Source organism: Hyla sarda, chromosome 6 (genome assembly GCF_029499605.1).
Source record: "Hyla sarda isolate aHylSar1 chromosome 6, aHylSar1.hap1, whole genome shotgun sequence".
NCBI lineage: Eukaryota > Metazoa > Chordata > Amphibia > Anura > Hylidae > Hyla > Hyla sarda.
In genome coordinates this window covers 145,794,642-145,810,014 of record NC_079194.1, presented here as the reverse complement: position 1 = coordinate 145,810,014, position 15,373 = coordinate 145,794,642, and the positions used below count along the sequence as shown (strand labels likewise).

The window sequence follows — 15,373 nt, the reverse complement described above, 5'->3', positions numbered from 1 at the left end:
CCTGTGCAGATTTTATAGAACAACAATTTTATTAAATTATTTCACACTATAATATCTCCCCTTGCTTCAGGTGTTTGGGTTCTATTTTGGTGCTGGAGTTAGCTGTCACTTGTAGTGATGCGGCAGTGACATGTATTGCCCACAAGAGCCCCCCCACTACTATTGTACTGTGTGTGAATATGGCAGATCAATCACCTTAGGGTCCATTCACACTGAAGAAATTTGTGGATCCACCTTGTCTGGAATCGGCAGATTGCTGCAGATATAAATGCTGTCCTGTTGACCGAAAGCAGATTCTGAACATGTTATATCTTCCGGCAGAATAAAATTCCTTGCCTGAAATTCCACTATGGAACTTCCGACAGGTGAGCGAAGCAGGAAAATCATTAGGAGGCTGCAGTAAATGGATTTCACACAGAATTTCCTAGTGGTGTGAACAGGGCCTTAGATTGAATAAAGAAAAAAAAAGCAGTAAAGCTGTATAAGGCTGCTTTCACACTACATTTTCAGCCTATGGCTGCTGGATCAGGCTGGGGGAGGGGAAAACCATGCGCTCCCATACCCCAGCTGGACTGGCACTGAAATCCATATACTTTAATGAGCCGACCGGAGTCACCATTTGATTCCGATTGGCTCATTTCTTCCCTGCATCCGGTTCTGGGACCGGATTTTAAACCGGATACAGGTCAAAATGAGCCGACTGGAGTCAAGCAGTGTCTCCGGTCGGCTTATTAAAGTCAATGGAATTCAGCGCCTGTCTTGCTGGGGTATGGGAGCGCATGGTTTTCCCCTCCCCAGCCGGATCCGGCAGCCGTAGGCTGAAATGTGGTGTGAAAGCAGCCTTACTGTTGTATGAGAGCTCTCCTAGATTGTGGTCCTAGCACTAGTGCTCATCCAGATGGCAGGTGTGTGTGAATGGGGACTGTTTCCTAATACAGAGCTGTATAATATCTGTGTGGGTATGTGTGTGTGTGTGTGTGTGTGTGTGTGTGTGTGTGTGTGTGTGTGTGTGTGTATATATATATATATCTTATATAGGGATATGCCTTATAGCTCTATGGCATCCGACTGAGCAGCCACCATTTAATTTGTCTGATTTGACACCTTTTTTTTGGACAATAGAAGTTACGTACAGTTGTGTGCATGTGCCTTCTCACTGATTATCCTGTCTCCACATAAGTCCTCCCTCTGTGGGAGCTGGTGGCTTGCAGAGGGCAGGATTGTACTGACTCCCGGCCTTTTAAGTTATTTAAAAAATAAATGATTAGTCTTTAATTGCAAATGAATTGTAAAATACAAAAAAATGATGGTCTTTCATCCTGTCTGGGGAGCAGTGACGTCTTGTTTTAGTCTTTCCAGGTTTCATGTCTGTAAAATGTTTTCTCCCATGAACACAGCAGTGTTGACTTTACATAAATACGGTACATAATATAGCGGACGGCGTTGTGCACATTGTGGGGGGCAGGTCACAGTGCTGGACAGGGTGGGGCGACAAGAATAACATGATCGTCTTTAGATTTCTTCTTCTAGGACTTTCACTGTCTTCTTCCGGCAGCAGCACTGCTCGCAGAATTTAATCAGCTCTGACACCACAAAGACTGAGGATGCCAGACCAGTGAGGAAAAGTAGATCTGTGGGGAGAGGATGAGATTAAAATGGGGCAACAAATGATAACACTGGGCATCCCTGTCTGTCCTGCTCATCATTGAGTCAGATGCAGATTCTACAGTCATGGCTGTAAATGTTGGAACCCCTGAAGCTTTTCTAGAAATTTGAGTATTTCTCACAGAAAAGGATTGCAGTAACACATGTTTTGCTATACACATGTTTATTCCCTTTGTGTGTATTGGAACTAAACCAAAAAAGGGAGGAAAAAAAGTAAACTGGACATAATGTCACCAAACTCCAAAGATGGGCTGGACAAAATTATTGGCACCCTTAACTCAAAGGGGTATTCCAGGCCCAAACTTTTTTTTTTATATATATCAACTGGCTCCAGAAAGTTAAACAGATTTGTAAATTACTTCTATTAAAAAATCTTAATCCTTCCAATAGTTATTAGCTTCTGAAGTTTTCTGTCTAGCTGCTCAATGATGATGTCACGTCCCGGGAGCTGTGCATGATGGGAAAATATCCCCATAGGAACTGCACAGCTCCTGGGACGTGAGTCATCAGAGAGCAGTTAGAAAACAACAAACAACAACCAATAGTTATTAGCTTCTGAAGTTGAGTTGTTGTTTTCTAACTGCTCTCTGATGACTCACGTTCCGGGAGCTGTGCAGTTCCTATGGGGATATTTTCCCATCATGCACAGCTCCCGGGACGTGACATCATCATTGAGCAGCTAGACAGAAAACTTCAGAAGCTAATAACTATTGGAAGGATTAAGATTTTTTAATAGAAGTAATTTACTAATCTGTTTAACTTTCCGGAGCCAGTTGATATATATATAAAAAAAGGTTTTGCCTGGACTACCCCTTTAATATTTGATTGCACACCCTTTTGGAAAAATAACTAAAATCAGTCACTTCCTGTAACCATCAATAAGCTTCTTACACCTCTCAGCCGGAATGTTGGACCACTCATCCTTTGCAAACTGCTCCAGGTCTCTCTTATTGGAAGGGCGCCTTTTCCCAACAGCAATTTTAAGATCTCTCCACAGGTGTTCAATGGGATTTAGATCTGGACTCATTGCTGCCACTTCAGAACTCTCCAGCGCTTTACTATCCATTTCTGGGTGCTTTTTGACATATGTTTGGGGTCATTGTCCTGCTGGAAGACCCAAGATCTCGGACGCAAACCCAACTTTCTGACACTGGGCTGTACAGTGCGACCAAAAATCCGTTGGTAATCCTCAGATTTCATGATGCCTTGCACACATTCAAGGCACCCAGTGCCAGAGGCAGCAAAACAACCCCAAAACATCATTGAACCTCCACCATATTTCACTGTAGGTACTGTGTTCTTTTCTTTGCAGGCCTCATTCCGTTTTCAGTAAACAGTAGAATGATGTGCTTTCCAAAAAGCTCTATCTTGGTCTCATCTGTCCACAAGAGGTTTCCCAGAAGGATTTTGGCTTATTCAAGTTTATTTTGGCAAAACGTAGTCTTGCTTTCTTATGTCTCTGTGTCAGCAGTGCGGTCCACCTGGGTCTCCTGCCATAGCGTTTCGTTTCATTTAAATATCGACAGTTTGCGCTGACACTGATGCTCTCTGAGCCTGCAGGAGAGCTTGAATATCTTTGGAACTTGTTTGGGGCTGCTTATCCACCATCCGGACTATCCTGCGTTGACACATTATATCAATTTTTCTCTTCCGTCTACGCCCAGGGAGATTAGCTACAGTGCCATGGGTTGCAAACTTCTTGATAATGTTGCGCACTGTGGACAAAGGCAAATGTGGATCTCTGGAGATGGACTTATAACCTTGAGATTGTTATTTTTCCACAATTTTGGTTCTCAAGTCCTCAGACGTTACGTGCCCCTGGTGAGTTTAATAGAGTATCAAATGCTTGAAACAATCTTATTTGTCCACAATTTTGAATGGGTGCCAATAATTTTGTCCAGCCCATTTTTGGAGTTTGGTGTGACATTATGCCCAATTTGCTTTTTTCCCTCCCTTTTTGCTTGTTCCAATACACACAAATAGAGATGAGCGAACTTACAGTAAATTCGATTCGTCACGAACTTCTCTGCTCGGCAGTTGATGACTTATCCTGCATAAATTAGTTCAGTTTTCAGGTGCTCCCGTGGGCTGGAAAAGGTGGATACAGTCCTAGGAGACTCTTTCCTAGGACTGTATCCACCTTTTCCAGCCCACCGGAGCACCTGAAAGCTGAACTAATTTATGCAGGATAAGTCATCAACTGCCGAGCAGAGAAGTTCGTGACGAATCGAATTTACTGTAAGTTCGCTCATCTCTACACACAAAGGGAATAAACATGTGTATAGCTAAACATGTGTTACTGCAATCCTTTTCTGTGAGAAATACTACATTTTCTTGAAACATTTCAGGGTGCCAACATTTAAGGCCATGTTAAAAGTAGTCTCTTTCACTGATTGCAGAATGGCAAGACTTCCTAGTTATGCAGTCACCCAACTTTCATATATGTCCACATAACTAGATCTACCATTCCTAATTCCAAATATGCTTGCTGACAATCCCAACCAGAACGGTTTTGGAAGCCATAGGAGTAGCTACATCTCTGGGAACTGTTAATAGCTGAATACATCACAGTTCAGGGTTTGACACCCAGCTTTCCCTAGTAAATCTTTATTCTTAGATGCATTGTGAGAATGAGCCAAAATGCATAATAAAATCTATCTTTATATAATCTATATACCGTATTTATCGGCCTATAACACGCACCCTCATTTTACCAAGGATATTTGGGTAAAAAAAAGTTTTTTACCCAAATATCCTTGGTAAAATGAGGGTGCGTGTGTGTGCATGTGTATACCCCGATACACTGTTTCTGACCCCGCAGAAGCCCCCAGGAAAGGCAGGGGGAGAGAGGCCGTCGCTGCCCGCTTCTCTCCCCCTGCCTTTCCTGGGGTCTAGAGCCCTGCTGCTGCCCCTTCTCTCCCCCTGATTATCGGTGCCGCTGCCCCATTGCTGGTGGGGGAGCCAGGGGGAGAGAAGGGGCAGCGGCACCCGTTGCCTCCCCCATCCCCGGTTGTATAATTACCTGTTGCCGGGGTCAGGTCTGCGCTGCTTCTGGCCTCCGGTGTAGCGTCCCCTGCGTCATTGCTATGCGCTGCGCGGCACAATGACTAGCGACGTCACTCATCATTGCGTCTCGCAGCGCATAGCAACGACGCAGGGGACGCTACACCGGAGGCCAGAAGCAGCGCAGACCTGACCCCGGCAACAGGTAATTATACAACAGGGGAGGCAACGGAGCAGCGGCGTCCTGCTGCTGCCCCTTCTCTCCCCTTGCTATCGGTGCTGCTGCCCCATTGCTGGCGCCGTTCTCTCCCCCTGGCTATCGATAGTCAGGGGGAGAGAAGGGGCAGCGGCGCCGATAGCAGGGGGATAGAAGCGGCGGCAGCAGGACTCCATGGAGGAGCATGTGACACACACGTCACTCTGCCTCCTCCCCTGCGCCCAGCGTAACGATACGGAGGAAGCAGAGTGACATGTGTGTCACATGCTCCTCCATAGGACGACACGATGCGGACCAGAGGACAGGAGAACGGGGCAGCAGAGCGGCAGCACCCGACCCGAAGAGGTGAGCTGCCTGCAAGGAGGGGGCTGCTACTAATGTCTATGCGGGGGGGCCTGCTGCTGTCTAAATGGGGGGGGGGCTGCTGCTGTTTAAATGGGAGCCCACTGTCTAAAGGTGGGCAGTGGTCTACAGGGGGGCTACTAATAATGACTGCCAGGGGACTGCTGCTAATGTTTACAAGGGGGTACTACCTACTATTAAAGGCAATCTTACAGCAGTCACCTGCACTAACTTGAATTTATATGTAGATAGTGCAGGTGACCCGGTTTCTATCGCTGCTCACCATGTGGTCATCGGTCTCACCGCCAATGCAAATTCCCTGTTCTGTCCAATGGAGAAGAGAGAAATCTTGGCTCATACTACAGCAGCCGCCTCCATTGTACACAAGGACCCACATATCATACGGTAAGCAGCGCCAGAAACCGGGTCACCCTGGTGTCAGATTCCCTTTAAAATATAAGTACTCGTACTTGGTATCGGCGAGTACTACAATTAAAGTATCAGTACTCGGTCTTAAAAAAAAATGGTATCGGGACATCCCTAGATATGAGGATGGGGCATAAGGACAGGATATGAGGACGGGATATGGGGACAGGATATGGGGTCTGGATATGACAACAATATATGAGGACGGGATGTGAAGTCAAAAGCTTCCTCCTTTGTTGATTTTCCTCCCCAACAAGGATTAGGAAGGAAAAACGGGGCAACGCAGGGTACTCAGATAGTATTTATTATATGGATGGTGTGCAGGCACATGATCTTACCCTGTGATGTGGCAGTGAGTACCAGATCTTCACTCCCACTCATTTCCTATGATCCACCCCACCATATGATACAGCAGTGAATTACTCCCTCCCATCATCCCTTTCACCCAGTAAAATGGCAGTAGTTACAGATCCTTACACCCATTATTCCCATCACAACAGTGGTCACAGATATTCTTTCCTACACACTCTTTCACCCCACACTTACCCAGTACATGCAGGTTTTGTGTCAGGAACACTTTCTGCAGGGGAGGAATGTAGATGACTGCCATCTGACCCAGGATTGAGCCAATCACAGAGTACCAGAACACCCGGTTCTTGAAAACACCTATCTCAAAGATTGTTTTATGCTAGAAAAAGATGGAGAAACCTTTAAGGGGCAGGGCAGGAAATGTAACATTTTACAACTTTCTAGCCTATACCAGGTTTAGACAGCTTAAAACTAGCAATGTGATGCACAGTGTGTGATAGATTTGCTAGACTAACGTTAAACTTTACTAAAATATTTTTCAAAACCCAAAGAACTCCTTTTCAAAACTGCCGAGTTAAATGTAAAATAAGTCTAAAACACAAATTCGGAGCAAGGTCTGTAAGCAGTTTTTGGTGCAATTAGAGCTACAATTCTGGTACATTCTGCTTTTTGTTTTAGGCTCAAGGTTTGTCTCTTCCTCCATGATTAGACATTACATTAATTGTTTAAACAAGAGTAGAGAGGACCCTGCTCACAAGAGCTTACAATCTATGAGGACTGAAAAATGAAAGAAGCAATCACTTTTCCTCTGCACATGTTTTGATAAATTCTCCGCCCCAGTGTGTGGTACCTCTGTCAGTACTACAAGTCTCATCATTCCCTGGTAGTCAGCAATACAAGTCTTAAGCTAAGTTCACACTACGGAAATTCCGCTTGCTAAAATGTATAGTGTAGTCAATGGGTTCATGCTTCGGAATTTGTGAAGCAGAATTTGTGAACAGAAAAGCCGCTTGGAAATTTCCGCCTGAAGAATGGCGTTGCTCATTCTTGAGGCAGAAATACTCGTGGAACACATTGCAGTCTATTGGAGACTGCAGTGTCCGCACGGTCCTAGCGCTGACTAATTCAGTCGGTGCTGGCCGCACTCGGAATCTCCAGGGCGCAAACTTTCTGCCCGGAGATTCCGCAGTGTGAACCTAGCCTTAGCATATGGGGGGGGGGGGGGGGGTACATCATTCTTATATTAGGACACTGTGGGGGATATAACTAAAATATAGGGACAATAAGGATTATAACGGGGATTTAACTACCACATGGGGGCACAGAGGGGGCCTAAGTGTGATATGGGGGCACAAAGTGGGCACTATTACTGTTTGGGACAACGCACATTGGGAGTTTTGATAGAGGCTGGATTGTGCTGAAGTGAGGAACTTAGTCTTAGTCTCAGTATACTGGCATTATTTATTGATATTGGTCTCAGTATACTGGCATTATTTATTGATATTGGTCTCAGTATACTGAATATGGTCAGTAACAGTATGATGGTAATATTTATGGTGATAATATTCCTTCTTGTATACTGGTAGTTTTGGTCTCAGTATACAGAATTTGGTCAGTAACAGTATGATGGTAATATGTATGGTGATAATATTCCTTCTTGTATACAGGATTTGGTCAGTAACAGTATGATGGTAATATGTATGGTGATAATATTCCTTCTTGTATACAGGATTTGGTCAGTAACTGTATGATGGTAATATGTATGGTGATAATAATGCTACTTGTATTAATCATGATACCTATGTTTCTGGGGGGCTGAGGTGAGTTTCTAGTTCCAAAACCCATTACATTTTTTTTGCCTAAAATCTGCTGAAGATTTTGTCGACTAAAATACGACTAGAACAAAAATTAGGCAGGTGACATATGACTAGAACTAAAATTGAATTTACATTAAAAGACAAATTGAATTGGCCACCAAAATGAACACTGCTGCCTAATGATAGTAGGCGAGACCAATGAGTCAATATTACACCTGCTTGAAGAGATATGTCTTTAGGGCAGGTTTACAACTGTGATTGTTGAATATGTATATAAGGGGTGCACTCACCAGTGACCGACAAGCCAAGGCGTTGAACATGTCGAAAAACACAAAACAAGTGAATGTCATTGTTGTGGTTCTTGGGGTCACTTTCCCATCAGGAATCTAAGTGTGGAAGAATAAAATGCATCATTCACAATAAGGTCACACACAAATAGTGGGTTCACTTAAAGGGCCATCACCCTTTGATTCTTAGTGTGTATATGTAGAGATAATATATGATGAAAAGGGGGGTCCCCATTAAGAATCCCCTCTACTAGCCACATAAGAGAGCTGAACATAACCTATTGGGGTCAGTGAGTGACTATTTGCCCTGCAGTGCTGCTGATCAGCCAGTGTTGGTCCGAACAATGAGACTACCCACTATCAGATCATCAACAGGAGCGGAACAATCTTTACAGAACAAACCCTTTAATTGATAAAAGCTGAAGAGCTCACTGCAAACTGTGTTATTACTCAAGTCAATGGAACTCTCTCTGAGTCTGCATGTAGTGAGCTGCTCCCCTTAGGCCCCTTTCACACTACAGGTATCATCCTGTAAGTCCTGAAAACGGCTGGCAAAAAATCCCATTCATGTCAATGGGATTTTTTGAACATCCTTTTGCATCAGGCATGTCCATTTATTACTAATGTCATTTATTTTTGCCGACACAAAAGACAGTGCATGCACTAATTTTTGGTCCGGCAAAAAAATGGTGAAAAACTGGAAGTTAAAATTTAACACTGAAGTCTATGGGAACCGGATGTTCAAAAAAAAATATCATGAGTTATTGTTAGGTTTTTTAACATCAGTTTTTTGTACTGAGCATGCTCATTACAGCTTTACAAAAAAGGGGTTAAAAACCTGATTTACAAAAAAATGGATGTAACTGGTAATAACGGATGATAACAGATGAACAACATCAGGTTTTTTTAAAGAAAAAAACATTAAAAATAACGGATGATGGTCATCAGTTATCATCCGTTATTACCAGTTATTGCATCAGTTTTTTTTTTCATCCTTTATTGTTAAATAACAACAGTAAAAAAGCAGGATGATACCTGTAGTGTGAAAGGGGCCTTAGACGTGACTGCAGAAAATCAGCATGTTGTCAGCAACACTTTATTTGATGCAATCCAGCAGATCCCAGAAGATTGTCACAAACATGGGCAGTGCAAAGACCATGCTGGGAGTTGTAGTCCAGTACCTGACTAAGTCTCTGCTAGTGATGCTGAACCTCCAACCATTCCAACAGCGGATTTTCAGGGTCACCCCCCCCGATTCAGGCTAATGAATTAATGATCCGAATTAGAGAGTCGCATCTCCTTCTCAATTTAGGAAATAGTCACAATCACTGGGTGGGTTCCCCCCACGGCTAAGCTCCACAAGCCTCCGTGCTCAACATCTTTTAATTTACTGCTAAGCCTGCGTTCACATGGCCGTCTAGACCCTCTTCTCCCGTCAAAAAACAGACTTAAAAAAAAAGTACAATAACTGAGGCAAACGGATCCGTTATTGTTCAGTTAATAAACCCCCCCAAATTTTTTTTTGTTCTGAGCATGCTCAGAAGTAAAAACGGATCAAAAAAACGGATGACATTAAAGGCTCATCCTTTTCCATAGACGTCAATGTTAAATTTACTGTATCCGTTTTTTTCTTCTTTTTTTTTTTTTTTTGACGGAAGAAAAAATACTGAGTGTGCCGATTTTTCTGCCGTCAAGAAAACGGAAATGAGTGCAGACGGGTACAAACAGATTGTAAAAAAAATCCCATTAACATGAATGGGATTTTTTAAAATCGTTTTTAACCGTTTACAGCCTGCAAGAACGGAACCAAAGCGGGGATAAAAAAAAAAGGGGACAGACGGCCATGTGAACGCACCCTAACTGTCTGATAATACAATGTTCCAACCTCTTTCCAGAAGACAAAGAGCGTCCCACTAATCATAATGGCAGCTGAGAGCAGGATCTTCAAGAGTAAGGCTTTGCTGAGTATTGCTTCCTTGGCATTCCTGGGAGGCTGCTTGATAGCGTCTTTATCCACAGGCTCCACACCCAAACTGGACAAGGGTTAAAAAATAGTTAATACGTTACAGAAGTTTATAACAATCAGCTGCAGATCTAGCGGTAGGGCTATAGAGTGGTCACTTCTACAGAGATGCACTGCATAGAGTAGAGCGGTGTTTCCCAACAAGTATGCCTCCAGCTGTTGCAAAACTACAACTCCCAGGATGCCTGGACAGCCATTGGCTGGTGGAGTGGCTGTGTACATACATTACTTACACTGATCCTGAGTTACAGCCTGTATTATACTCTAGAGCTGCACTCACAATTTTGCTGGGTGCGTTACTGCATACATACATACATACATTACTTATCTGTACTGATCCTAAGTTACAGTCTGTCTTTTACTCCAGAGCTGAACTATCTGTGAGGTTCAGAGGTGAGAGGGACTATAACTGTCTATTCATATTGGTCCAGCATCTACCTTTGAGCTGGAGGTCCATCCATGATGATGTTTATCCATAGAATCTGCATGGCGTTCAGAGGATTTGGAAGATTCATGATGGTGGACAATGTAATGAGACTCAGCGCAGAAATGCTCCTGGAAGACAATATAGAGCAGTCACTCCACAAATACCAAAACTCTCTGCAACATTTCTGTAAGTACCCATCATACCAACTTGAGTGATGACAAACTCAAGTGTAGAATATTCTACCGCTATATAAATAAAGGAATTATTACAGAAGGGTGTTCACATGGGTCAGAGTTGACTTGAACCTCTGCACCTAATCCTCCTCCAGTGCAAGTGACTAAGGTTTCCCCAAACCATTCATGCATCATAGGATTTTCATTTGGATTACAATCCATGGGGCAACAAAAAATGCCAACCCTCATCATCTCCCTGGAACTAAGTGGACCTGGGGTGAAAGTTAAAATAGGATATTTTAATTGCCAAGTTAAAAGCTAACCAAGAAGTCAAAACGTCTCATACATTAGAGCCATGAATAACCAGACATCCCGCCTTACTTCAGTCACATCCAAAGCTGCACTTACAACCCTGCTGGTATTGTATTGTGAAAGATGTAGTGCTTACACCTAGAGGTTTACATAAAAGCTCATCCCTCTCAGGGCAGAGCATTATGGGAGCTCAATAAGCTGTCAGTGTACAGCCGATGAAGCAACTAACTTCAATCTGGATGTGACTAAAGCACAGCTGTGCTCTAAAGTTTGCATACCCTCGAAGACTTGGTAATATATGTACCGTTTTAAAAGAAAACATGAGTGAGCAGGCAAACACACATTTCTTTTATTTTTTTAAGGGAATTAATGTTTAAAGGTAAACTCTGGTACATAAGTTCTATACACAGGATATGGGATTGGTTTCTGACCGCAGGGTGGGAGGGGAGTAGCGGGAATCCGACTTCTGGTATCTCCTGCCTGGCACCCTGTCTCTTCCAATCAACTGAGCGGCCTCTGCTCCATGAAAGGATTACTGTTATCTACGGCACAAAGCAGTTCCTGACACCCCTCCATGTATCTATGGGAGAGTTGGAGATACAGCATTTGTATATCTTCGGCTTTCCCAAAGAGATACCAGGACACTGTGACTTTTCTGGCAACTCAACCTTGCAGCTTATTATCGTCGTCTAAAGTTTGCATACCCTCGAAGACTTGGTAATATGTACAATTTTGTATTGTGCTTCTTGAAGCAACCATACCATCTTTTCCAGAGCAGCCTGTATTTCTCCTGAGGTTACCTGTGGGGTTTTTTTGTGTATCCCAAACAATTCTTCTGGCAGTTATAGTATCAAGAGATCCCTGAATTTTCCACTTCTTATTAAGTAATTGAACAGTACTGACTGGCCTTTTCAAGTCTTTGAATATGTTTTTATATACTTTTCTCTACTTATAAAGTTCCATTACCGTGTTACACAGGCCTTTTCACAGTTCTTTCTGCTCCCCATGGCTCAGTATCTAGCCTGCTCATTGCATCCATTAGAGGGCTAACTAGACATTACAGACATTAATTGCATTTTAAAAGCCATGTTTGGGAAATGAACCTTTATTTGCTATTTCAACCTTTGTGTCACCTTGTGTGTCTGTAACAAGGCCATTTGCATGGCCACAGTTTATTTGCATGATCACTCCTATATTCTAAATCAATGCCAAGTTTCACAATTTCCGACACGGTATGCAACCTTTTGAGTACAGCTGTATAGGACATTACACACCTTTAAGCTTAGTAAATCAATTTTTATCTTAAAAATGACACTAAGGTGAACCTGAGCTGCATCCAGGACATGTGTCAGTCTTGAAGCATACTTCATAGATCTCATAGGTTCTGGGATTACTATTCCTGCTTACAAGCAGCTTCTCCTCTTCTGATTTATTAGGTTATCACCACTTACGTGCTAAGCTGGAACCGGACAAAGTTCTTGATGTTGTAGAATATTCCTTTCCCCTCCTCAATGGCACTCCTGCAAAACATGAAATCATTACTCCAAAATAAAGCCACACTGATGAACATCTGTAAATAAACAGCAAGCAGAGATCCTGAATAATATGCAAAGCCTATTAGAAAGAACCGTAAATTATACAGGCATTAAGCTCTATGTACATTAGGGTGTTTCATTTTTCCAAAGATGTGATTTTCATGACTTTGCTTACTCCCCGAGTCTCAGTGATGTAAAAGATATATATGCCAAATTTCAAGAAGATTGGATAATATTTAGGGGTAGCACACATTGATCACTTTTATCTCAAACTAGTGAAATTTCTAATATTCAGTTTCAGGTTCCCAGGGGCTCTACATCAAGCAAGGTGGATGGCAAAGGCAATGTATGCACTTAAAATTGTCCTCTTCACTAAACAGTTGAATATTCCTCAAAGAGAATTGAAAGGAATGAAACGGGTTGCACATTTTGTCAGCCTCATATATGTTCGCTTTTGGCACGAGGCAATTGTAAGTCAATGGACTCCAAAGAATGATTTGGCTATGCTACAGCTTCCGAGCACTTACCCAGATGCAGACGTCAAAAAAAGTACTCTCACAGTTGCTAAGAGATACCTTTGGTATCTGTCAGAAACAAATGTAATATTGGCTTTTTTGGACGAACGTATTACTCTGATAAGGAAATTAGACTGATACGGAAAATATGACTAAAATTTTAGAAACCAAACCTGCAAAGAAAGAGGGTAAAACCTAGTTTTTGAAGGAAAAGACCTGAGCCATTTCATTACTACAGCAACACAAAAATCATGAAAAAATATACAAATTTTATTGACAACATATTGTAAAAACATTAAAACAACGATAAGGAATGGGCACAATGCACGGGGCTGGATAGATAGCATGTGGTGCAGGTAGAATGTAAAGAGTAAATCAGCAGCATCTACAAAATGGATAGTATTACATAAAAGAAGAACCTGGAATGCAGGTATACAGAAAATAACACAACACATGAAGAGATGCAGCATAAGGATTAACATTACCAATGCAGAGCCATGGACCACGAGCACTCACCCCAACGTACATTTCGCGCTCTGTCAAAGCGCAGATCGCAAAACGTACAATGACGAAGCGCAGAGCGCGAAACATACGTTGGGGTGAGTGCTCGTGGTCCATGGCTCTGCATTGGTAATGTTAATCCTTATGCTGCATCTCTTCATGTGTTGTGTTATTTTCTGTATACCTGCATTCCAGGTTCTTCTTTTATGTAATACTATCCATTTTGTAGATGCTGCTGATTTACTCTTTTCATTCTACCTGCACCACATGCTATCTATCCAGCCCCGTGCATTGTGCCTATTCCTTATCGTTGTTTTAATGTTTTTACAATATGTTGTCAATAAAGTATGTATATTTTTTCAGGATTTTTGTGTTGCTGTAGAAGTTTTTGGGTGAATAATCTCAATAATAATCAGCAACCACTATTTTTCCTCACTTTGTGTTGGAAACAACTTTTGGTGTTAATACCATTTCATTACTAATAAAACTAAGTGAACGCTCTTAAAGGGGTATTGCAGGCAAAAACTTTTTTTTATTTATCAACTGGCTCTGGAACGTTAAACAGATTTGTAAATTACTTCTATTAAAAAATCTTAATCCTTCCAATAGTTATTAGCTTCTGAGGTTTTCTGTCTAACTGCTCAATGATGATGTCACGTCCCGGGAGCTGTGCATGATGGGAGAATATCCCTTGCATGATGGGAGAATATCCCCATAGGCGCTGGACAGCTCCCGGGACGTGAGTCATCAGAAAGCAGTTAGACAGAAAACAGCAACTCAACTTCAGAAGCTAATAACTATTGGAAGGATTAAGAATTTTTAATAGAAGTAATTTACCAATCTGTTTAACTTTCCGGAGCCAGTTGATATATAAAAAAAAAGTTTTGGCCTGGAATACCCCTTTAAGGTGGTCATTGATATCGCAGAAAGAGGAATTGCTCTGATAAAAAAAAGTTTAACGAATCGGTCATGGACGAACAACAAAAACTATTCTTGTTGAGGGTAGTCGAGCAACACATCAAAGTCATCGCCAAGCGAACAAAAGAAGGGATTGCATCGTTCAAAGTTGATTAATATAACATGTTTTGCCTATCGTACTACCTATTAATCTTAGTGTCTAGTTTTAATATTTTAAGTTTGTGATTTCTAGTTTTCCCAATAAAAGTAATTAACATTGAAAAATCATATTTTTTTTTTTGATTAATTTGACAAAATTGATCAAAGTGTGCAACCTCTAAATATTATCCAATCTTCTTGAAATTTGGCATGTATATCTTTTAAGCAAAGTGTGCAAAAATTTGACATTTTATTTTTTGCCTTACAAAATGAAACACCCTAATGTACATCAACCACTTAAAAACTCTTTGTAGTGCATGCTGGAACCTGTAGTTCCCCCTATAGCTGTCTAAAAATTGTCGATGAGTCACAAATCTCCCTGTGTGTGTGTGGCTGACACTGATGTAAGTGAACAGCCACACGAACGACCTAGATATCATATACGCAGCTCTGGCTACAGAATAATTGAGCCATGGAAAAGGTTCATTAAGCTTATATCGGGCATGGGTCTACCTGTATAAAAGTCTGAAATCCCCAGTCTCAGAAGTTTACACTTTTCATCTGTCCTTCTCCCATGCTTTACTCTGCACTTCTATTTATTTAAATTTGCTGAAGATTATAAACTACAAGAAACAAAATCACCAAAGACAAAATAAAAAAAGGGGGGGGGGGGGGCATGAAAGAGTAGATCGACGAGACATAACATGTGACTAATGCACTGTTTGCCAGGAGACAGCGGGATCCTCTCATCTCTTTTGCAGATAT

The 15,373-nt window shown here is 42.0% G+C and overlaps 1 protein-coding gene across 3 annotated transcripts in view; it reads right to left on the bottom strand.

Annotated features, from left to right (window-relative positions):
- Positions 1-10: 10 nt before the first annotated feature.
- ATP2C2 (ATPase secretory pathway Ca2+ transporting 2) overlaps positions 11-15,373 on the bottom strand; it is an 89,942-nt gene continuing 74,579 nt past the window's right edge. For all 3 annotated transcript variants that reach the window (XM_056525475.1, XM_056525474.1, XM_056525476.1), the window contains exons 22-27: positions 12,453-12,521; positions 10,528-10,644; positions 9,952-10,099; positions 8,070-8,165; positions 6,200-6,341; positions 11-1,631 (exon numbers count right to left, since the gene is read on the bottom strand). In XM_056525475.1, the coding sequence (XP_056381450.1) occupies positions 1,513-1,631; positions 6,200-6,341; positions 8,070-8,165; positions 9,952-10,099; positions 10,528-10,644; positions 12,453-12,521 (691 nt within the window). In that variant the 3' untranslated portion in view covers positions 11-1,512. The remainder of the gene's footprint in view (positions 1,632-6,199; positions 6,342-8,069; positions 8,166-9,951; positions 10,100-10,527; positions 10,645-12,452; positions 12,522-15,373) is intronic.